Raw genomic sequence first — 26,045 nt, 5'->3', positions numbered from 1 at the left:
AAAACGATTCGTGAACAGAAATATTTGAGCTGAGCTCCGGTCTCTGTCAGAGGCACACCGGCAGCCCCCAGTTTGCGGGAGTACAGGCGGTCTCAACGGAACTCCCTACCTTCCACTTTGGTGAGGGTAAGCACCGGACTGTTGCAGGCGGACAGCGGGGCAACCCTTGCAGAGTGTTTCTTCATGATGATGAGCTCGGATGGGCAGAGCTCCGAACCGCTTCGACTACATCCCTGAGGCTGATTTGGTGCAGACACCAGACCTCTTGATGGGACCCTTGATGTTTCTAGAGCCGGTGTCCTGCTGTCTGTCCCCTCACATCCATCCAACCTCCTGTTTTTAATTTTTCTCTCTCTCCCTCTTCCCTCTCTCCCTCTCTCTCTCTACCTCTGTCGGATCCCCCCACCCCCTTCCTCCACTTCCCTCCCCAGATCTGCTGTATCCAGTGCGTCCTGGCCGGTCTCTCCTTCACGTACAGTTTGGAGATTGCTGCAATTCGCCAACGTCACGCAGCAATCAGCTTCATAACCACGTCCCACCGCCCATCCACCCACCACCCTTCGTCAGGAAGCTCGGCCTCCCCCCCCACTCCCAGCAGCTGCGATCCCTCCGGGACAAAGCAAAGTCTGCATGGGAATGAGTAGACGCAGTCGCTGACCCGGAGGCGTGCGTTAAAACTCTGGGCTATAAATGGCCCGTGTGACAGATATGATGGGACCAGTACAGTTTAAGTGGGAGGCTGGTGTGGGTGTGTTTAGTCTATAAATACTGCAACTATAGCTCATGATTATAATTAAATAATATGATGTTTTTTCCCCTCTTGATGAAGTAAAATCCTCACAATTAAAGCTTAATGAAGCTTCCAGTATCTCTGTAATACAGCTTGCTGATGGGCTTTTAACACGGTGGTTTTACATGCTCATGATTTTTATTTGTGATTTATTTGTGAATTGCCTTATGTAATCTCAAAATTGCACAGGGAATTGCATGTTTTTGCATTTACTGCAAACTTCTTAGGAGGAATGCACCCACCCAGTCTTTTCTTTTCTAGTTTCCCATCTCCCAACCGTCCAGATACTGATGAGCTTATTGTGGATTGGTGTTGTCAGGGCTAATAATTAATAAGTTGCACTGATGCCAAGCTGACATATCAGCGTCTACCTAAGAAAACTAAGAACATTGTGATACCTATGTAAATGCACATGGTCTGCACCTGTTATTACATAGCCATGAATAAATTGCACATTATATCGTAGCATATCATTACCATATTAGCAGGTAGGTGTACAAATAAACTGAGTGACCTAAGTTGTTCTCCTAACACTTCTTCTCTGTGCTTGTCACATCTGTGATTTGATAAAGACGTCACCGTTTGCATTCTTCTGATAACAGAAATGAGCCGAGGATATCTGGATTCTTCAGGTGAACGACTCACGAGAGGCGCTGAAACCATTTCCAGTTCCTTGGACTCTTGTCTTTTTGATCTATCAACGACAAAACTTGGCTCTAAAGCCTGGAGTGACAATTCAGACTTGTGTGTGTTTCATAACTCTCTTAAACTGAAAGCTGTCCTTAAACTGCTGCTGTTGCAGCAGCGGGTCAGCTGAAATTGTGCCTCGGTGTATCTGTGTCATGTCATTCCATGTTTTGCTTGTGTTTTATTCCTGAGCAACCATTGGTGGATACGTCAGAGAAGAGCTGTCAGCGGTTCAAATTATCCAGCTCCATACTTCTCAGAGAGTGCCTCTGATCCTTGTGACTATCAGAGTTAATGTCTTTGTAGACATACAAGAGTGTGTCTGCAGAGGCTCTTCATATGTGAGTGTGATCCAGCTAAAGGAAACTGTGCTGAATAATTCACTTTTTAGATCCACAGTCAAGCAACAATCCCTTGACCGTGGCTAACTAGGACAGGGAGCTCTAAAAACACTCTGCCCAGACGCATTCTGGCATCCCTCAGCAACCACTGGAAATGCTGCACTGGATCTACTGGATCCTTTACTATTTTCCACTGCTACACATACCTCCTGTGTTTGGGTTTGAAAAAGGGAAATGTCAGGGAGAGCGGATGAGGGCTAATGAATGAAGTGCAAGAGCTCACCGTGAATGAACTAAAAGAGCAGAACAGGATGCATGATGGATAAACATTATAAACATGTCACCTGTGAATTATATTATTGTGTGTCACAGTAAAAATTTCCACAGCGTGTATGTGTGTGTGTGTTTAAGGCTCTGCAGCTGCCAGATGTCTTTGTGAGCTGATGTTTTCAGCTCTCGGTGCCTTTGTGTGTTAAAGACATGACGATTCAGAGACTGTATACATGTTATTACCAATAGGAAAGACAGGGAGGTGGAAACAGGTGGAGTGGGTGAGATCATTAACAGATCCCAGTCAGTGACTCACAGACTTTTATCTGCAAACACGGAGGAGGATCAAACCAGTCCATGCGCTGAGACATCACATGACAACTCCCTCTCTCCAACAAACAATCTACAGCAATCAGTGTGCATGAGCTGTAACGGCACGTAAAAAGCCAAATCCTTTGAGGTCCTGTCCCTGCACCAACACAGCCATATGAATCCTTTTATCCCTAAAAGAAGCAGATCTGCAAAGAGAGGCGATTATTCTTCCATGTACACAGGAATGTTCTAGTGTGCTCCAAAGAGCGACTTGTACTTTCCTTCCTTTTGTTTATTCATGCTGAATAATGGGGGAAGCTACAGTAGCCATTTTCCAGCTCAAACAACACAGTTTAGCAGCGTCAAACACCACTATGTGTTGAAAGATCAGGGAAATATTTGATCTAAAACAACATTAACACATACAGTAGTGTGCAAAAATCTTGAGCCTCCACTCATTTTTGTATATTTTGCTAAGAAATTGGGAAATACATGTAGCAAATTATTGAAACATAGTAGACAGTCACTGTTGTACCTCTCCCCTGAACTCCTCCATACTTATTGACAATCATTTAAAATTTGGAAATATCACAGATTTTACATCTAGCTCTTGCGTAATTTGGCATAACTCAGCATTTTCTCCCTCTTCTCTCACATCCTGTGTCAGGTATTCACTGGACTTTTTCCTGTTTCTTTTTTCTTTGTTACTTTCAGATACTGTTCACTTGTTACTTAGGCCTGCCACTTCTTTTTTATCTTTCAGTTGTCTGATTTTTTTTTATGTTTTTCAAGGTCACACACTGCAGCACGTGAAGACATGCCAATTTTTAACTATTAGCTCTTCGGGAATCAATAGTTGGTGCAAAAATACTATTTTATGCCAGTTAAACTGTGCTATCTTTTGGCATTTTCTGTAGATTCAACTAAAGACACTGGAACAAACTGAGTGTTTTTGCAACAGGCCGCTGGTAACAAAGTGACTAATCAAAATTGGTTCTTTGTTAAATTCCCTGTTATATATATGCACAACACCAGATCTTCCCTTGAGTTATGTTCCTTTCCATCCATCCTGCAGTCAATTTAGAATCAGCTATTAAACTAAGTTCATGCATTCCTTTGGACTGTGGGGTGAAGCTGGAGTATTTGGAAAGAACCCACACAGACACAGGGAGAAGATGCAAACGCATGAAGTCCTTCCTGTGAGGCAACAGTGCTAACCACCAAGCTACTGTGTGCCCTCTGAAAATAGTCAGGTACAGGAGCCAGGACGGAATATGAGTGAAAAAAACAGCATGTCCAAAGAAAAACTTCCAAATGCCTCTAGAAAGTCTGGGGGGTTATCACTTCATAAAATTACACACACAAAAAGTCACCATTTGGAAGAAAAATATAAAGAAATGAGAAACTGCAACCCCCCCCCCCCCCCAAAAAAAAAATGTGGTGGCCTTGGGGAAAACATCTACAGCTATGCAAGGAAGACACAGAAATCCAGCTAGAAGTTTTCCTTGTAGCCAGCAAAAATCATAACAGGAAAGTAGTTTGAAGCAGAATCTCTGGGGAACAAAGTTCATGAAAACTGACCTACCTTCATAACCAAAGGGCAGTTTTTGATTTGGATTAAGATGAAACAAGAAGCAAATCTTTTGATATTAACTCCCTACTTGATATAACATGTATTCACCCCTTTTACAGTTTCCAGACTGTGTAAACTTGGAGCTGGATGGGAAGGAGTGAAAGTTGGACTTGATATTGGAAGATGATTGACTCGGACTGCTAAAAGGTGTCCAAGAGTAAAAGTTTCAATGATTTCTTGTCTGACCTAAATAAAGTAACAGTGGCAGCATGAGTAAAAGTGCCCAGATTAATTTGTGCACAGCTGTTTTATTTTTCTTACAGACAGTCCAAGCTGTTGTAGTGCATCTTTGCCAGACACTGCCAGATTTGTTAACGGCATTTCCTTATCCAATGACACTGCAAACCCTGATTCAAAACAAATCAATTCCTTGTCTTCACACCATGAAAGCCTCAGTTTGCTGAAATAAGGGAATACTGGAGGCGCCCAGTCACCTCCTAAAGGACGTGATGCAGTTCATTATGTAATTTGATTAAATACATGACCCAGGAGCCAGAACTAGCCTGTCAATTTATTTTGGTCAGTTTTACAATCTTCCTACTGACAAAGAGCCACAGCCTGGTACACTACCGTAAAGTAAAAAAGTAACAGATAAACCATCAAATAACAGAAACCATTTTCTTACCATTTACCATGGGAAATGTCATTTTTTGTGACCTTAGTAGCTCAAAATAAAAATGAAAAAGGACATTTCCTGTGAATTAACAGAAAACTTAATTTTTTTCATTACAGGACAAAGTACTGAAAATAAAAACTGAATGAGCTGCCAGTATTGTAATTTTGCACTTTTATTTCCTGACATTTAAGCCAAAAGAGCTGCGCTGACATGTTTCTTTGGTTTAGTACAGCAGCATTTTCTAATAATGTAGAAAAGCTGAGACATGCTTTTGAAATTGCACTTGTTTTCCTAAATATATATCAAAGATTAGTCATGTCGTTAAATGTCTTTACAACAAAAGTAAAGGAAAAAGGTGGAAAATATTGCAAGTTAAACTTGCTGTGTTAGATGCCGTCACAGGGATGGTTCATGATTCAGCAGTAAACTGGATAATTTCCAGAGGTTCACTTTTTTGCAAACTTTTTCCACTTCATTAAAATGATCGAGCACAATCACAGTACACCCAAAGATAATGGGGTTTAGACACACACTTACAAAACAAACAAAAAGTGGGACAATTAAATTTAATGTTGCCATAAATATTAATGATTCATTATTATTGATGTAAAGTACTGGCTGTGTTTTCGTTCTTTGTTTCCTTTTTTAAAAAAATCTTCCCATTTCTGTCTCCCAGGTGATTTCTGACTCCTGATTATCAGAGAAGAATACGGGGCAAAGCAGCAAACATAGAGGCTGGGACTTCATTACAAATCTGAAAGAGCATGTCTTGCTATGCAATAATACCTCCCAGGGTGTGGAAACAGAAGATGAGGTTGTGGCATAGAGTCCTAAATAACAGCTTGTTCCCAGCACCGGAAAGGTCAAGTCAAATTAACTTTCCCTCTTCTGAGGTCCTTTACATCTTCAGAGAAAGACACAGCTCATCTCTAAAGGCAAGTGGCTGTCGAGGTACCGCAAACAGTGGCAATTCACAGGATTAATGGCCTTAGTGGGGTCCCCTGAGAATTAGAAAACCACTGCCAAAACCACTTTCCCTGTTTTTGTGACACTGCAGAGCTACTTGGCAGCACAGGCTCGCGCTGGTCTTTCACATAATCTCAGATACACTCTTGGGACTATAAATCTCTGCTGCCATAGTGTAACTAAAAACACAGCTGCAGGGACATTTTTGTTAAAATACAGACTGAAAGTCATTGAAAATATGTGTTTACACAACACATAAATTCAAAATGATTTTTAATGGATTTCGCAAATCCCTTGTTGCCTCAGTGAATTGCAGAATTTCTTTCTCTGTGCAGGACAAAAGCACCATAAATATTTCATGATAGAATAAACAATAATATTCTGATCCAGCGCTTCTACATAATTAAGCATCTGTGGTGTTGCCATCCACAGTGTCTGGCACTCCCCACAGTAGCAATGTGTGTGCAGTCTGAGAGTATGCAAACACAACATCTTTCTTCAGTGGACTTGTTCATTTTTTGGCTGGCAGGATGATTTGTTTTACTGAAGTTATGGAAAAATAATCATAGAGTTTGACAAAAATGGACTACTAATAACTAATAACCCATATTCTCACATGTGACCTTGATTATCCTATTATCCTGATAGCAGGTTAGTTCTTTATCTATTTATGTTTACATCAAAGCTGCCAAATTACATAAAAATTCAAATATATTTACTTTATTTATTTAATTTATCAGCAGCTTATTAGTATCCAATAACATTTGCAAACCAAAATTAACAGTCTGACTAGCACTTTGCAAAAGTTGTAAACAGGTCAAAGAGATTATGACCTCCAACCACTCAAAACACTGTCACAGAAAGCCAGACGGGGAGCCACTTTAAAATGTGGGAGGACCTCTTAATTACAACCACAGCTAATAAAGTCCGTCCGCATCTCTTAAATGCCATCAAGTTGTACCACCCAGTGATAGCACTTGTAATCACACTCTGTCCCGGTGGCCCACGCTTAATCAGGAAGAGTGAGTCTCCATTAAATTTACAACCCACCAGCTCCTGCCAGCACATTTCTCCTTCCTAATTAAGGATGTTTCAAGTTCACCACATGTGAAGTGTAAAAGTCTTATTTGTGGTGCAGCTGTGCACGAACACCAAAAGGTTTTATAATCCTGTAAAGAGCCCAGCACACTGGGCAGTGGTGAAACACGAAGGATTTGGGCCACTACTACATGTTTATGCCAGTTAGGAGGGCTGTAAAATTTAAACTGATGCTAAGGCAGGTATATTGAAGGTTACTTGTAAATGTAACTTGACTCTTATCCTTATTAATACATAATTGGTCTTTCCTTGTCTTAAAGACCTCATAGTGCTATTTCATTTCAGTAGAGCACTCCACTCTCAGACTGTGGGCTTACTTGTGGTTCCTAACAGTGAAATGGAGGCAGAGCCTTCAGCTTCAGGCCCCTCGTCTGTGGAAACAGCTCCTCCTTTGGATTCAGGAGACAGACATCCTCTCTAAAGTTTGGGATTAAAACTTTCCTTTTTGTTAAAGCTTATAGTTAGGGCTGGGTCAGGTGTCCCTGAATCCTCCCTTAGTTATGCTGAAATAGGTCTAGACTGCTGAGGGCACTGAGCCATTGACCCTCCATGCCTTTTTTACTACTTTGCATTTAAGCATTAGTTATTGCTCATCTCTGGCTCTCCTCCACACACTGTCTCCCTCGCCTCATGCCCAACCAGTCACAGGAAATGGCCCCTCCCTGAGCCTGGTTCTGCTGGAGGTTTCTTCCTTTCAAAATGGAGTTTTTCCTTCCCACTGTTGCCAAGTGATTGCTAACAGGGGGTCATGTTATTTTTTGGGGTTTTCTCTCATAATTTTGTAGATTCTTTACCTTACGATATAAAGCACCTTCAGGCAACTGCTGGTGTGATTTGACATTATTAAAAACAAAATTTAATTGAACTGAAGTGAATTGAATTGATATTGTTTCACCTACATAACAATCCATCTGTTATTTACACGTATAATAAATGTGACAGACAGTGACAGAAATAAAACAAGCATTCATCTTTTTATGGCAAACATCACTGAAATCAAGAACAGTGTGGAGAATCCTCACCGGATAGGAATGTTCTGAGAGACCAAGGGCATCGGCGGTGAGGATATAAGAGATGCAGTAGGCATCGTAATGTTGGTTCAGCTTCAATTTCTGCTTCAGGTGTGTGGCCAGTAAGCAGGATGTAAAGAAGGCATTTTTTGTCACGGTTCTGGGTCAGTTTCTACCCAGTATTTTGAGTTTATAATGTTTTGGTTTAATTTTCCATCAGGGATTGTTTTCTTGTTCTCTTGTTGTGTTGATGATGACGATTATGATGTTTATTATTAGAGTTTCATGTTTCTGTTTATTTGTGTTTAGGATTTGTTCTTCGGTTGTGTCTGCTTAGTATATGTCTAGTTCCATGTGTCATTTTCTGTCTGTCTCTCCATGTCGAGTCTGCGTCTTAGTGTGATGGTTTCTTGTTCCTGTTTTATTGTGAAGGTCTGCGTCTCATGTGAGTGTGTTCAGTTTTACCTCTCGTCTCGTTAATGACTCCCAGCTGTGTCTCCCACCTGTGTGTAATCTCCCTGTGATTTTCTGAGTGTATTTAAGTCGTGTCTTCTGTGTTTGTGGTTGCTGGTCCGTCTGTGTATCCACCCTGCGTCATCTGTGTGTTTCCCTGCTGTCAATCTGTTTCTTCTCGTTCATGTTCAGGTTCGTGTTCTGTACTCAGTTTGTTCCCAGTATAGTTTAGTCTTTGTTCGGTTCGCCTTTTGTCCATTTTTATTTTGTGTTTAATAAACCACCATCACACCTTTACAAGTGCCTGCGTTTGGATCCTCCTTTATTTTCCACACGGCTCATCTCACTCGCCGTGACATTTTTGAGGGTTGAGCTTAATATTATTAATGAGATCACTGTTATTATTCTCATTTACAGAAACATTGTGCATCTGTTTTAATGGCTTTCAGCATCCGGTTCTATCGTCTTAGTCTCCAACTGCCATCTTCATCACATTTCTTAACAAAGCTACTGATGAAAAGAGCAGGTTACCTCGGTTTGAGGTTGCCTCACCACTGCCACGAGCTCTGGTTTCATCATTTGCATGATTGTATTTGCTTCCTCTGTTCGAGGAAGTTATTTAACCATGACACACTACATGAGCAGAGATGTTAATCCTTGTACCACGTTTACCGGTTAGAGTGAGAAGTTTCCCTTAGGAGACGGTTTATGTCTGCTGAGAAAGATATTTTACCTCCACTAAATGGCACTGGCTCCCTCTGTTGTCAGGTTAAAGTATGAATAATTCATCTCTAAGCCTTACTGGGTAGCTTAGCTGGGAAAAAAGTAAACTTTGGGACATGTTAAACTGATTTTCATTTTAAACCCATCCGGTGTTTAATTGGGGGGAGAAAAAAAGAGAAAAAACAGAAAAAAAAATCCTTTAATGCATTTTCATTTTCCGAGCTGTCAACAGCTATTTTTGCTGAAGCTGCTCTTCTTTTGACTGCACTTATCCCGCAGTGCTTGAAATTATTCAGATTGCTCTAAATTGCTGTAATTACGGGGCAGCATTACCAAAAGCGTCTCGTTGCCACTTGCATTCATATCAGGCTGTTACCCAAACCGGAAACGTGTGGGCATGAAATTCTAAAACATTATTATACATGAGCCTTTATTAAGCAAAAAACTGTTAACATTGAATATTATTTCAAGGCTATGAGCTCTTACGCCAAAGCTAAGTCTCTAAATGCATGGACCAAATAGCATATTTTGTATATAATGCTGCCATGTAGTGTTTTTAAGTTCCCGTTTTAATGTATAAATAATAAATATTGAAAATATTGGGTATAGCCTGCTGATAATTGATTTGACAACAGTTGTTTAGACGCTCAGTAACATCCTCACGTTGCAAAGTGCTCCTCGCGCCTGCAGGGGGCACTGTGACCACGTCTACTCGCTGATACATAAATGACACTTGCTCAAGCTGTGGATGAAAAATGACCAAAAAATCCAAATACAGCCCAGCAGTGGAGAAGGAAAAAAAGTGGAATAGCAGTAATGAAAGGTGATGAAGTGACCCACATACACAGGAAACAGCAGACAGAGACACACACACATATAGCCTGTACACTTCACTTGTGTAAGAACCAATAAACACCTTTAGCACACGGTGAAGAAAAGACAAGATCCTAAATGAATACACACATGCACACACAGGCACACACAGGTAAAAATAGTAACAAAAGCCATGTCAGCTCTTTGTACACACTTTCTTGTCCTTTCTGGGGACACGGTTAAAGCTCTGTCATGCTGTGAGGGAATCACTCCCATTTTGTATTTGAGGGTTTGTGTTTCTTTCTCTTTTCCACCAGACATTGAGGTGAGGTGACATAAAGGCTACAGAGACTCCAGATCGACACAATAAAACAGACAGATGAATTTTAACGAGTTTCTATAAATGGAAAACAATTATATACATATAATAAACGATAACCTTACAGCTTTCAGTACCAAAAAAGAACATAACGTTAGATTTTACTCGATTGGCAGCCAAATGTGGTATTAGCAAAATGTATTTAAAAGGTCAAACAGCTTAATTGAAACAGCTTGACACAGTAGATGTTAATCAAATGTTGCACATATGGTTGCAGCACAGTGTGGCACAGAGAAAAAAGCAATATCACACTGCAGCTCCAGAGACAATTCATGTTTGTATTCCCCTTTTCATGGGTTTGCTTATAAAAAAATAGAATAATAATAAAAAAAATAAGAGATATCATATCTCTAACTAGAAAACTGCATAACAAGGTAATAAATAAATAACAAGTACATTATGGATATATAAGATATAACTGTTGCACCCTGGATATGTGAGGAATCTTCATGTATCTCAGCAGCTTTCATGCACAGGCACGCTGAAAGTTATTTTACACCAAGTTGCAGTTGAATAAAAGATTCATTATAACATGAATAGAGTTTGGCAAGTCGAATTTCAAAATAAGGCTTCGCTGACTGTCTTTTATCCCCAGAACTTTTGATATAGTTTTATTGATCCCTCAAGCATAAAGCATAAGCATTTTACCCTCTCTCTCTAATTTGACATGCAGCACTGAAAAACTGGAAAACCACAGTCGATTAAAAGGGTTGCAGAAAGCGTGAGGAGTTATTTATGTCTCCTCAACACTTATAGGCAGGTGATCAAACCCCAAACATGCAAATTAGAAAACACCCTGGCTCGCTGCCAGTCATATCCTGCACATCGGCTTTAAATGACAGTGACAATCAGCTGCTAAGCCTAGGATCCTGCATATGAAATGGAGAACCTGTTGAAAACTTTCACTTGGTGCTCCGACAGAAACAGCCTTTAACATGAGACCTTAGATGAGGGATTCAACTAATCTTCATCTTTGTTCCAAATGGCGCGATGGAGACTCCTGACAGCTGTGCGCGCATCCTCAGCACAAAATGAGAACGGTGAATAATAGTGAAACAATACACCTGAGACTCTACACCTCAATTACACCCAGATTTGGTGAACGTAAAACCCAGATTTGCTTGAACATAATTGAGCCTGACAGACTCACACAAACTGGGCATAGGGCTCCATCGTCTGTGGTTAATAATGCAAAGACGGGGAACAGGCTCAAACAACGGAAAGCAGCAGTTAAAAACAGTTGTCAGTTGCAGCAGCAACAATATAATAGCCTTTCCCAGGGAGGGAAAAGTGTTTTCTTGTTAGAGGCCAAATGAAAAAAAGAGATTTATTATTTAGCTTCTGATCTGTTAGTCTTTGTCTTTGAAGTGTTGATTAGTTGCCGGGTCCAACTAGATCGCTTTCACCACTGATCAAACTGGTTTTCTGAACACTAGCAAAACCTATCATCCCATCCACTACAGCAGAAGGTGTTTGGAGAGCCTTCAAAAGACCAGCAGGTGTGCGTGCTGTCATCAGTGTAATATTCACACTCTTTTTCTCCTCCAGCTCCCTTTTTTCACTCCAACCTCAAACACCGAGTGCAGCCAGTCAGTGAGTGAGCAGTCAGTGCTGGACAAAAATAGAGCTTGATGCCTTTGTGTTCCCATAGCTGTAAAATGCACAGCTTTGTGTGCGTGTTATAGCATTTATGGAGGAGCTGCTTTCTTCATCAGCTGCTGATGGAGTTTCCTAAATGAGCAATTCATCCTTCAATTGAAAGTAGATCTTATTACAGGGTAGTCTCCTCATTATAAGCATAGCGTAAGAAAGATATGCGAAAAATATCATGTTTCATTCTTTGCAGTAATTACCCTGGATTCAAGCTGAGGAAAGGAAAGAGAGGTGTGCTGCATTTCAGGACTTATCTGATTTTCAGACCATTTACGCCATTTGGCCAGGATATATAATGATCATTTTCAAGCTGGGGAAATGTAAAACTCTTGTTTAAAAATAGCAGACAACTCAATAAACTCAATAGCCTGTCATAAACACTATGCTCCTCACTAATAAGAACGACTCAAGACCATTTCTGATGAAGATTCAGCGAACAGTAGATGGATCAACTGAAGGGCAGATCCCTGGAGGTCCCGTGTCCCGCGTATTTCTCGAGTTCATTTTAGATACTGTTCATCTGCTGTTTCTCCTTTGTCCACATGGCACGCCAATATATGAAGCTTTTCGCTAATATCATTCTTTAGGTCTCTCCTTCATGCCCGTTCAACTGTCTTATCTTTGTCATTTTTCATAGGCTTCACTAAATAAACATGCTTGTTTGCAGGTATTTAAATATACAATTTAACATTAGTTCTTTGCTAAGTTGTCTGTTAGGTGTAGACACAAGATTGGTCCGTCCTTTGAGTTACTTTTTCCATGCTTGAGGGATTCATAGGTCAGTGTTAAGTTGTTTAACGAAGGAAAACAAAACTTAAATTCCTCTGAAAATGGTCAGGTACAGGAATTAGGCTGAAATGAGTGAAAAAGTAGCCAATGTCCAAAGAAAAATGTGGAAAAATCCCTCTATAAGCTTGGCCACTTTAAAAAGTTACAAGATAGTCTGACTCCTTGGAAACAAAATATAAAGAAATTAAGGCGTGAGACTTTTGCACATTTCATTAAATGTTACCATATTTATTCTTGATCAGGAAACAACAATAGCAGCAAATTCTCAACAGAGTTTTCATCCTGTGAACTGATCTGTCAGAGTACTGGTTTTAAATGACTGTGTGATACTTGGGGAAATGGATGCTTTTGCTTTCTTTGATTTGAATAAGCATTCTGATTAAGTAGCTGCTCTGTACATGTAGTGGGCTGAGAGATGTGGACCAGTCAGTTCCCTGAGGGTAGAGGAGGTTTAAGCCTTCCTGGCTCCTTCTGCGCTCCCCCATTGGTTGTCAGTTCTGATCCACGTCCGCAGCTCCTTTAATTGCTTGATTTCCTGACCCAGCGTTGGATACTTTGTGCGCTGAGGGCTGGAAGGCTATAATAATGACTTATAGTGACATGCACGGGGAAGATTCACTCCCTCGGCTATTGCATCTCTCACCATCCAACTACAGCCCCATTACAGACCTCTTAATTTAATACTTAAATCCTCCCATTATGCTATAGAAGAGTATTTCTCACAGAAAATTGACTTTGTTGGAAGACACCAAAAAGTTTCAGTTCAGATGAAACCATCTGAACCAAATCAAGGAAGATACTTTTTTAAATCCCCCTGTGCAGACTTTGCATAAAACTGAATCTTTCTGCATGTTTTAAAGACAACTGAGATGCATCGATATTACTTTAATCACACTACAGATCATTTTCTTTCAATTATGTATTAATATACTGCACTGAGACTTTAAAGCATAGCAACACTCATAAAAACCAGTCATCTGGGGAGTTTTCGAAGCTTACATTGGGTTATCGTTCATCACTAAAAAACTCATTGAGAAACCAGGGAGATAGCTGGATGTCTGGTGGCTCATAGCTTCTAGAGTCCACAGAAAATCAACTGCTTACACTCACTCATTAGTGATACTCCTGCGAGCGTGCCAATAATCTGTGAGATGGAAGAGGAGATTGAGAGACTTGCCTTGACAGCAGCGTGCTCCTTATAAGTGTGATTCTGATGTGGTATTACATCTGTATAATCTTATCTATTTCAGTTTACCACCGCCATCCTTCTATTTAAGTTGAACCTTTCGGCTGGTTGAAGTCCAAACTTGTAATACTGTAATTAGATCTCGTTCTAAGCAGGCCATAAAACCAAAATATCGCTTTCAAAACAGATCAAAGGCGCTGCCTGTGCAGTGCTCACTGATGATTATTCTCCTCTGAACAATTTTAGACAAAAGGAATCAGCTGTCAAATGTTTTACCAGTGATAAGCGGTGATCATTTTCTCTTGCAGAGACACCCATTAGCTGGCCTATCATAGCCCGTGGCCTATCACACGTTATGCAGGGTGTATAGGAAGTCTCTATCATCTAGATATAGAAATAGATTCATCCTGTTAGTCTTTATTGTTGCTATTCTTCCAAAGCACACTCTTTTTCTCTGACAGATCTGTTCAGGCTTTTCGTGGCTTTTGTTCCTCTCTTAGGAAGCAAGTCTGTCTCACAGACTTGTGAGAAGCTTGCAAGTAGCTTGCACATCGAGTATCATCAGGTAACACTGGAAGGAACAGTTTGACATTTGGTGAAATGTGCTTACTCGCATTCTTCCTAAGAGTCAGGTAAGAGGATTACCCAAACGGATGTCTGTGTAAACAAATCTGTACAAAACACAGAGGCAGGAAAATGTGGGGTTTTATGCCTAGGTGAAAAAAAAACGTATGCAAATTTCCCAAAATGTCAAACAAGCCCATTAATCCTGGGATTTAGAAAAGTGACAAAGAGTGAAGCTGCTTCATTGTGAAGAGTGATGTACAGTGTAAGCATGAAAAATTATCCGTCAGTTGCAACAGCTTCCTTGTGCTTTCACTGTAATGTTTTATCCCTGCTTCTCCCTGGACTGCACGATTACAACCCTCAAGCCCCAGAGCACTAACTGTTCGCCATCTTTTAAAGACAACAGAAAGCACAGCTAAGACCAGCTGATAAATAAACATTGCGCCAAATGAGTCTGTTTACCAGACCTTGCAGCATTCATGGCTGTTCTTTCCCTTGCAAAAGACCACAGAACATGCATTCAAGTGTCATACTGTATTCTGAGATCAACAGCAGTGATGGTACAGACCAGTTTCTCTTTAAGAGTAAAGACACTAAGCCAGATGAGCTTGTGGCTGGGAGTGGCTGGACTTCAAGTTTCAAGAGTATATCACTGGCATTTGTGCAATAAAACTGCAGCTCTCTCTCTGTTATAAAGCTTCAGTCACAAATACATTAACATATATAACAAATAACTTCCAGACACATTAAATAGGTAAATAGGAAAGAGGTGTACGCAGATTTTGCATGACTACAGTGCCAGAAAATATATAATGGTGCATTTTTTTTTAAAAGGTTCTTTAGTTTTGTGGATAATCATGTACCATAAACTATATGGCCATGGCTTTGTGCATCTTTGCTACCAGCAAAGTCTTGTATCTGGACCGTATGTAATCCAAACATATAACGCCCTCTGGTATGGTAAAGCGATGCCGAGTGTGTCAATGCCACCGCTAAGGTCAGTCAATAACTGGTTCAGTCGTTGGGCATTTTTAAGTTGCTTGTAAATCAGCAATGCTGCCAAATAAAAACTACAGATCCATTATGAAATACTGTATTTCTAATCTGTATAATAAGGTTTGATGTAACTGTGCTCTCAAAACTAGGAGAACCTGTGCAGGTACTGAACCCCAGGATGCTCTACGTATGAATGTGTGTGAATGTTAGATAGGAAAAAATTATGAATGAGTGGATGAGACACGTTGTATAAAAGTGCTCAAGTAGAGTAGAAAAGCGCTTTATAAGAACCGGTCCCTTCACACAGTCTTGACTGCAATGATGCAGTCTCACAACCCGATGTTAATGATCAACAAAGTTGTATCCATTTCTAACAAACAGTTAAATACTGACCGTATATCTGCAGCAACACATCAGTTTAGCACACTCAAGCACAATATTACTATTCGCTTACTTAAAGTGATCATAATCAGCTATAACCTTTAAAAGCTGTCCCTTTATCCTGCTGAAATACTTCATGCAATTTATCAACATCGGTGTTTATTCCCGGGGACAAAGTATCAGGTTTAAAACAAACACAAATTAGAACTTGAAAATGAGTCATCAGCTCTTTGCTGTGTGCCTCTGGTTAACGTGACTCACTAATGCAGATGAGAGGAGCGCTGACCCTGGAGAAACTGCACAGAGTGTGTAGATAGTGTGCTCACAACAGTGTTCAGCAGATTCGCTGCCCTTTGTTTTGATTCGCTGGTGGTAAACGGGCTCGTTTTGCATTTTCTGCTTATTGGATAATTACCTTGTTTTTGGTGTAGATGACACACATTACTGCATGTTTTTTCACTGATAAAGCCTTAATGCTCGCACACAGCTGATCTTTGAAGCAGACGTTAGTGTGATGCTGAGAAGTGATGCATGCAGCTGCCAAGTGTTGCTGGGAATCCCCCCCATGAGAAAGAAAAAAAGAGTCAGGGAGTGGGAAGGTAGGAAACTCTAAACTGAGATTAAGCAGGTGTGCAGGACAAGTAGGCATTTATAGATTTATGACAGTATTAACTGTGGTCCCGCTCCTGGAAGCTGGCTGAAAATGTACCTCCACATGTAATATATTTTTCTACAGTATTATCTTTAGGCCACTATACACACAAAAGAAGGTTTTCAAAACTCTTGCAGTATTTTAGTACATACACAAATATATTTATTATTTTGTGATTCCACTTCTAAAAATCCATCCTTCCCTTTTACCTCTCTTATCCTCAGGAAAATAACTTTTTAACCATGTTTATTAGTTGGTTGATACTTTAGTTTTCCTCTTATTTTTAGGCAGATAGTCTGCATGGCTAGTACAAAAAAAGGTCAATTCCAGGTCTGCAATGAAATGCAATGACAATGTGCAAGCGGCTTGAACCTGCATTCCTTCTAATATGCAGCAGAGTGCACGGCACAGAGTTGCGAAAGCACAGTTTTATGTATTTTTTGTTAGAAAGCACATTAGATCTCACTTTATTGCCTCAGTAAACACGTTTCTCATATGTTTCTATGCTAGCTTAACATATTAGACCGCCAGTGGGTGATGTCAGGGTGACTATCTTTTATATAAAATCTAAATTTAGCAGTTTATATAGTACATAGCTGTTTGATCCATTAAAACAAATTAATAAATAAAAATAATAATAATGACTTTATTTATATAGCACTTTCAAAATCCATGTGTAAAGTGCAACAGCATAAAACAAAAGTGCATATGGTGCTAAGAGGTCAGGCGTGTAGCCGGGAGCAAGGCCACGTAGGGTCTCAAAGATAATCAATGTATTAAAATTGATTCGGAAACAAACTGGCAGACAGCGTAAAAACACCAAAATGGGAGGGGGAGTGATGTAATACCATCTCTTTGTTCTAGTTAAAAGCCTGCCAGCTGCAGTCGTTCAACCGATTTTCTGCTAAGGCGCGAAGAAATAAAAGTACGTACGAACATGTTTGTGTCTCTAAGTGTTTTGAAAAAGATTGGAATATTTTTTTAAAAAATCCAAAGATGATAAAATAAATACAGTGTTAACACTACTGTGTTAGTTGTTTTGCAACCAGCTTGAATGTTTTCCTCAATTCTTTTGAGACATACTTCTCTTCCACGTATGTAACTAACTTCTCAGAGTTATTGCTGGATTTTACGGCACTCTTAGGCCTGACTGTAGTAAGAAAGTGAGCACTGGGGAGAATAATGTAGTGATCATGCAAAATTAAAGGAATCTTTGTTTAATGTGACCGCGAAATGGAAAGAGGTGAGAAAAGAGGCCGCAGGATATTACACAGTCCAGGACTTTTATAACTAGATATAACACTGCTCCCTAAAACCACAGGACTGACATATAGAAGGAACTTCTATATGTCTTAGGTTTTCCACACTTTCACTCTTGACTCTTATATCTGTGCCAAGCATCAAGATTAAATTCCAGTCTTGTTTTTTAATGAGGCACCAGTTTTTTAATGATGTCTAAAGGCAATGAGCAGAGTGAGTGGAAACACAAGTCCAATGTATCAACATGTTGTGGTTTGGAGAAGTTACTGAACCGTTGTGTTTGTGTGTATCAGTGTTACGAGCTGCCGTCTGTATTCATCTTGTATATCAAGCTGCCCAAAATAAGCCTCCTAATTACTCGCACAACCCCATTTACACTTTGCTCTTCTGGCTCTTAGGCACTGCTCTTCTGTGGCCAGCACAGACAATGATGCACTGTGCAGGGCCGCAGCAGACCCTGGATTAATTACGCAGAGGTAGGAGTCATCATTTCCCAGCTTCTAATTAACAGCAGATAAAAGGAGTGAGAAGAAGAAAGGGCTGACAGCAGAACGGATTTGGCATTCAACTGGCAGGATTTCCATTACAAGGAAGAGCGACCACTGAGAACCGAGCACTACAGCTGTACTTCAGTTTGGGCTGTTGTCGTCAGGATTAATTCTTTAAAACACAAGCACCAACAACAACAGCTATACAGCTACACTGCACATGCATGCAATACATTTGAAACTCTCTCCTCTCTCTGAGTCCCTCTGCATGAAGCACCAAATCCTAACACTATACTATGTCAAAACCCACTGGACCTGCACACTCATTTACTCCTCTGCATCCACCACTTCTCTGCAGTAATCTGCACCACTTTGGATGACACTGAGAGCAGAGACAAGATTGGATTTTTTTTTCTTTTTTTTCCCATCTTCAAAGTGTTTCTTCAGTAGCTGAACTGCAGCGCCACCCGTTCAATAAGCACAAGCTGGACTTCAGGAGCAAGTGTGTGATGATCTATGCATCCTCCTCAATTATGGATGCGATGTTATGCAAGAGGAGCTGCATCTACTGTACTGGAGATGGTAATAAGCCAAAAATACACTTGTTCAGGGGAGCTTTTGCTTGCAGCACTTGGGCGCAACGTAAGACTAGAAACATTCGAGTCAACGTATGTTTTGTTGAAACACAGTAGGGACATTGTTTTGCGCGGGGACAGCAATTTGAAACTTTTGGCTGTAGCCCAATTAGATCATGTTGGACCAAAATAAAAAATGTGTTCCTGATATATTCCAACAGAATCAGGCCAAAAAACGATGTTAAAAATACACATACCTTGTTTTAAATAAGGACAAACTGTCAGAAATGTCTCTCGGACTGAATAGTGAGCCAGTTCTTTTTACTCTTCATTTCTCAGTCTCTTTGGCTGACTGAGAGCCGAGCGGGGTAATTTGCTGTTAAGTGCTGGTACTCCTGCAGACAGAATGACTCTGCTGCTTTGGTTATTTGTAAGACTGCACTGTTATAGATTCTTAAATACCCAGAATTGTAGCAAAGCCCACTGCGCGTGCCAACAATCCCACTGTAGCATTTGCACCACAACGATCTAATAGTTGCTTCAAACTCATAAATACTGTACATGCTCCACTGTTAGACCATTTACATAATAAAATAATAAATATGTCATGATTTTAAAGTCCTCTGGGTATCTAGGTTTTTTATAGTGTGTTCTATGTTATGCATATCACTAAAACATGTAGCAGTGTTTTAATAATGAATGCACGAAAGAAGAAGAATAGTTCACAGAAGAAGCTGTGCAGGGTACCCAATGTTTACCTAAGCACTGCTCTGCTGCCCTCTCATTTCCTGTTACCCCTTTATGCTTCTTTGTGGATGACTCCGCATGTGAACAGGCAGAAATTTAATAGTGAATCTGTAAACAGATGTTCTCCACTTGGCACAGAGAATAAAATAAGAAAAATCTGTTTTCATTCATTCATTTTTTCCAGCTAATGATTGACTTTCCCAGAGTACCTTTCAAAATTCTAAGACAAAACCTTAAACCCGTTTTACTCATCTGTGGACAAGACTTCTACATAAAAAGGAAGACTGACTAAATCTGATCAAAACCTGGTGGTTTTTGGATGCTGTGGTGAAACTCTTAACCTGACATCCACATTGCTCTGCATCTATGAATGATGCCAAGTGGCTTATTCTTTTAAACTGGAAGTCTATCTCTCCAAGCACCTTATCGCACTGGATTAATGAGATGGTATATATAAATATATATCATAATGATCCAAAACAAACCAGCAAGTCCACCTGTGAATGGTTCAAAACATTGAAGGCTTGGGAGGTGGACTTTAAATGTGATTGAGTTGCTTTGATATGACCTTAAACAAGTCGTCCATCCTCAAAAACCCTTCAATGTGACTGAATTCAAACAATTCAGCAAAAAAGATTGGGCCAAGGTTAGGACAACCAGTTATTAGGTTTAGGGAACAGTTACTTTTTCACATCTCTATCTCTACTTTTAAGATCAGGCTTAAACTTTCCTTTTTGCTAAAGCATATAGTTAGGGCTGGACCAGGTGACCCTGAAGCCTACCTTATGCTGCAATAGACGTAGGCTGCCGGGGGATTCCCATGATGCACTGAGTTTTTCCTTTCCAGTCACCATTCTCAATCACTATGTATTAATAGACCTCTCTGCATTGAATCGTATCTGTTACTAATCTCTGTCTCTCTTCCGCAGCATGTCTTTGGCCGCCCCTCCCTGAGCCTGGTTCTGCTGGAGGTTTCTTCCTGTTAAAAGGGAGTTTTTCCTTCCCACTGTTGCCGAAGTGCTTGCTCATAGGTGGTCATATGATTGGTGGGTTTTTCTCTGTATGTATTATTGTAGGATCTACTGTACAATATAAAGCACCTTGAGGTGACTGCTGTTGTAATTTGGCGCTATATAAATAAAATTGAATTGAATTGAACATATGGCCAGGTGGGTTTGGACACCTTATTAGATGAAATAATGTCTTTAATGTCAATACTGTCGTGGCCGTCACAACATCTTCAGTCGCCTGTATTTTAGTGTCTGGCAGTGTCGGTGTGTTTGTGTATCCTGTGGCAGGATAAAAATCAAGAAATAAAATATTAAAATAAGAAAAAATAAGTGGAATTGGACTGTCGCCCCAGAATTGGACTGCACCAATTCTGGGGCGACATCACTGCTGACGTGCAAAATGTGATGGAGAGTTGCCAATGCCAGTTTTTTCCCCTGTTTGTTTGTTTGTTTTACATTTTTGTTGGTTCTTGCGTCAGTTCTTCATCACAGCAGCTTTGAACATGTTTCCAACAACAAACTGGTGAAATGACAAAGTCTGTAAATTGTCATTTGCAGATAGATATGATATCAATATGAACAGGGATGATATCAGCTGATATCAAAGTCTGGTCCCTACATTGCTGCAACCTAAGGATAAGTACACTATGTCTATTTTTTGCTTTGTTGATTGAAAGCTGCATTTACTGCATTTACGCCTTCCATCATTTGTTGAACACTAATGTGGAAAGGAAATCTTTAGCTGTCTTTTAGGAGTTTTAAGCTAGTGTGCAAGCTGCATTCATCCATAGGCAGCTGGGCAGGTGAGACAGTGCATCTGCATAACTATTTCCATCTTTCCCCTCAGCTTCCAGAGAGTTGAAAGGAGTCATTCTCACAGTAAAGCCACACCTCGCCCACCCCTTCCAGCTGTCCTGTTACAGCGAGCAGCGAATCTGTATATGCGCTTAGACTGCGCTTTCTCCAACCTGCTCCAGCGTTTGTGTCTCACCATGCCCAAACCCTGAGCTCAAAATAGAATCTAACCTCATTTCATGCCTCGTGAAGCTCTAAATTTGCACCAGAGGGGACACTACATTTGTGATAGATAGTGCAAGTATATTAGAAGAAAGAGCAAAGTCTGTTTGTCTGACAAATTGTTCCCTTCTCTGTGGAACCTGAGAAACCAAAGGAGGCAATTACGCAGAAAAAGAAACGGTCTAATCTTAGAGAACAGCACTTCTCTTTGTGGGGATGAAGTATGACAAGCAGACCAAACTTACGCCTGGAAAACCCGTCTTAGCAAAACTCTGAAAGGAGCAGCAGCAGCAAGCAAACTCTCTTTTTATGATGGCGCATTAAAATATCCTCAACATGTTCAAAAGCTACCACCTCACATTTTAGCACATTTTATATATCCAGCAAAGGTGAAAGAAGTTTAAGTAACTGCAAAAAAATAGTTTAAAATGGTTTAAATGGTATTAAGCAGTAAAATATGTCTATTTTTTTGTTAGTGTGTGTTTCGCAGGCTCCTGAGGTAAAGAAGAAAGCGATGATACTCTCTTAATAAAGTTTTCTTGTACCTTTGAGAGTTATTCTGCTTCAGGGAGTTGCTCTTCACTCAAAATTTTAATCAGTCTTAGAAGAGGACATTCAGTTACGCTTAATTAATCATGATGAGGGCAGGTTTTATAAATGCACATTTTGTTCAAAGTCAGCAGAAGCAATGCCCCTTGGTGGTGCACATAAATGAGTGCGGTAAGTCAAAAGATATGTCTGCAGCGCTGAGACTACATTTGCTCTTCCACTTTGTTCCAAAGGAAGTTGGTTAAAGTGTCTTTTTCCTTTCTGTGCTGTCCAGTAACGGCTTCTTTAATCTGAGTTACAAAGTACACAATTATATGGACTTCCTACTAAAAACCATAGGCATAGAAAAATTGGGATTTTTATGATGATGTATCGACTGTAGATATCGTGGCTTAATATATTCTCCCCAGCAACCAGTGACCTTTCCTTTGATCCAGACATCAATTTCTCCATCTGTGGCCGGAGTAAATGTGTTTTTATCCCAAGCAGGGAAAATGGAACAATTTGTTGATCTTCACTAAGAGGGGAATTGATTAGTGGTATTTACATGTTTGACAAAAGGTTAAAGTGAAAGATGCCACATTAGTTCAAAAGAGATTCAAGATACATGGTATGCAGCCAGACGAGCATGAAGTGTGAACATCAACACGTGTTAAACACAGCCCGGCTGTAGCTCCATCACACGCTAATAAGGAATAAACTGGAAAACTAAATTACGCGCATCTAACACATCAAAAGCAAAACACTAGATTAATGTGTCTAGTGTTAGTTTGCATGTACACCACTAACAGGAAAGTAACTTAGAGCCAGGCCTGAAAAACAAGCAAGGTTTTCATGCTGTGCTCTGTTGCACATGCAGTAATTCTCAGAGGGCTATTACAGCATCCTGCATGTGTGTGATCCCTGCAGACTCATATTCAGGACATTGCTATGATCCATTAAGTCACACACACAGCTTTCATTCCCAGCCTGAGTCATGCCTTACTACTAGCTCCCACTTTCTCTCTCTCTCTCTCTCTCTCTCTCTCTCTGCTCACTCCTGTGTTAAAGAGCACATGTGCCAGTTTGGTAAGGCTGGTGGTAAATGAAACAAACAGGCAACTCTTTGCACTCTGCTGAGATGTACTCAGTCCCCCCACCTGTCTTGAAATTGGCTGTTTTCAGCATCAGTCCTCCACTCTTTAGCCATTAGCTACAGATTTTTGAGCTGCTCTCCAATCAACACGTAGCCTGCAGCTGTGTGCAAAGGATAGCTAGTGGGACCTCTAACCCCACGAAAAACACCTGCGACACGGTGGTCTCAGAGGATCTGAAGGCTGTATTGATTTGGCCTGTAATAATTTTACTTTTGGACTGCTTTGTCAGAAACAGAAGAAAGCTAAAAGAATCCAATTTGTGGTACCAATCAATTGATATAACAACAGTTCCAGTTTAACAAGCAATTTTTAGTGATGTCGTTCCAGAACAGCTACTATAATTATAGATACATTACATTAAAATTATGCAGCTACAGTTGTATAGAACAGAATGAAATGCTGAAATTGTTTAAATCATAGTTCTTAATGATGTATTTAAGTCGCCTGCACACAAAAAACATTGCTTGCAAAATGGGTTTTATATAAATATGTGATTTGAAACAGGCTGCTAGAAACAAAGTGTCTAAAGCCTTTTTTTTTTTAATTGGTTCATTGCTTGAGACTGGTGCTTTTTTATTTACTCATGGGTCAGTGTGGCAAACAAACAAACAAAAAAATGTTTGGATATGTGAACTAGACTGAAACTGAGCAAATAATAGCCAATGTCCAAAAAAACAAGCAAACAATCAAAACCAAACCCTAGAAAAACCTTCAGAAATCCTGAAGAATATTGCTTGAGACCACTTTAAAAAATGACAAGATAAATTCAAAATGATTGAAATGAAGAAGAAATAAAGGGAGGCTTGAGACTTTTGCTTACTGCTATATGCATATAAGGCTCTAAAGACCAATATTTCTCTATATTTGCTTTGTCTTTGTTTGTTGTCTTGTTTACTCTTAGTATGGGTTAGCACCAGTGTTGGGTAAGTTACTTTAAAATAGTAACTTAGTTAAATTACTAGTTACTTCTATCAAAAGTTACTTCAAGTTACTCATTACTTTCAAAGTAACTAGTTACTAGGGAAAGTAACTTTGGTTTTACTCAGAATTCTCTTGTTAATGTGTTGCTTCCATAACTTTGCCAGTCTTCTAGCTTGCTTACTTGCCACAAGTGCACTGTGCCACCTACCAACAGAAAGGAAAAGATAATGTGCATATTTCCACGAGAAAAATATCACGCGTGGACCGTCATTGACTGCTGCCATGATTCTAGCCTACGTCACAGCGTCATGTGCGCCTTTTACATCCAACACAAAAACTGCAGTCGTGGTGCTTTGATTGTACTCAGAACTCGGAAATTCTGCCTTCTGAATAGGAAGATGTAGGTAACACCAGACTGCAGATGAGCTGCATACAGGGCTGGACTGGGACAAAAAATCGGCCCGGGCATTTTGACTAGAGACTGGCCCACCATTATAGGAAAAATCATAAAGCCTTTGAATGAAAACAAACGCTGTTGTGACAGTGATGTACACTGTTTTGATGGTATATATGTATCAATCTATCAATTGTTTGTTGTAAGATTCAGATAATTATTTTTTAATAGCTAGATATTTTAAATGAGAATAAGAAAGAAAAGTATTTCTTTGTGCCCACCTCTCCCTGTTAATGTCCTACTTGGCCCCCCTGGGAAAACTTTGCTAGATCCGCACCTGCACAGTTACCAGCTGTCAGCTACATAGAAAAGGATCCTGGGGTTATCTGTCTCTCAGAAACAGTTCATAACTTCCCTTCAACTCATTCATGTCACCTAAGAGGTAAACCTGTTTCTCCATCACCTGCTCAGCTCTGATGATTCAGTAAGGACATCTCCTGGTTTCATCTTCATGTTTCCCTCTCACCAGATAACCAAACCGACATCATGACCAGCAGCTTTTTTGCAGCTGTGGCTCCAGCAAACATCAGCTGATACTAGAAATTAATATTAAATAAATTCTAACAACAGCTGATCAAGCTTAAACGTGCTGCTGTTGTTTAACGTGACATCGGCTGGTTTCCTCTTTCTGGCGCAAAGTGGGCGATAAACAAACAAGAGAGAAAAGCCGATCCGCTGATCATTGATCAGTTTTCATGACTGAAGTAGAAACGGGAGAGGGAGGGGGGAGAATGAAAGAAGAAGAGGCAGCTGTGCAGCAAAGACACAGAATAACTCCAGCTTTGTGCCTTTTTCATTGTAGCTGAATTACGGGACAAACTGTTCCTTTTCACCTCAATAAGGAACGCGTAATATTTTTTCTGAATACCAGACGGGACGGTTGGCAACTCTAATATCTTATGAACAAAATAAAGTTCAACATTAACTTCATAGCACCCACCCAGCTGTATAGAAACTCCGTCATGCTAGCTAGTACGCAGTACGGAAAAAGTCAGAATAACGAAAATAAACTCCACCTAAACTTGGTTTATATCTGACCCAGATAGACTGCAGGTCATAACTTCTTACCTGTAGTTCAGTTCACACTTGGACCGGCGGCCGCCTCAGGTCTCTTTTCCTTCTGCGTCCCCTTTCTCTCATCTACCTGCTGCCTCCACCACCTACTAATGTTACAGAATCTGTGGAAGCTCTGCGATAGCCACCACACGAAGTAACGAGTAACGACCCTATCTAAATCCCAGTAACGACTAACGCGTTCCTGATTTTGGCATAATAACTAGTTACCGTGCTCGTTACCACAATACTAACGTAGTTACTGTAACGCGTTACTTAATAACGCGTTAGTCCCAACACTGTTTAGCACTCACAGTGTTGAGTACTGTCGCCTCACAGCAAGTCCTGGGTTTGAACCCATGCTGCTGCCGTTCTGCCTTGCAAGTTCAGCATGGTTTTCACCTGCTTTCTTCCACAGCCAAACACATGCATGGGGTTAGTTTAATTGGTGATTCTAAATTAGCTATAGGTGTGAATTTGAGTGTGAATGGTTCTCTGTCTCTGCATGTTAGCCCTGTGA

At 40.3% G+C, this 26,045-nt stretch overlaps 1 protein-coding gene across 2 annotated transcripts in view; it reads right to left on the bottom strand.

The window, feature by feature from the left end:
- The window catches only part of slc35f3b (solute carrier family 35 member F3b), a 53,688-nt gene that overhangs the window by 24,715 nt on the left and 2,928 nt on the right, over positions 1 to 26,045 (bottom strand). Inside the window, exon 1 of one of the 2 annotated variants that reach the window (XM_085181754.1) lies at positions 110 to 24,660. The exons of the other annotated variant lie outside the window; for it this stretch is intronic. Coding sequence (XP_085037880.1) covers positions 110 to 185 — 76 coding nt within the window. The 5' untranslated portion in view covers positions 186 to 24,660. Of the gene's footprint in view, positions 1 to 109; positions 24,661 to 26,045 lie in introns of those variants that run through there. 2 annotated transcript variants of the gene reach the window in all.

Source organism: Neolamprologus multifasciatus, chromosome 13 (assembly GCF_963576455.1).
Source record: "Neolamprologus multifasciatus chromosome 13, fNeoMul1.2, whole genome shotgun sequence".
Lineage (NCBI taxonomy): Eukaryota > Metazoa > Chordata > Actinopteri > Cichliformes > Cichlidae > Neolamprologus > Neolamprologus multifasciatus.
This window is presented reverse-complemented; position numbering and strand designations above follow the sequence as displayed.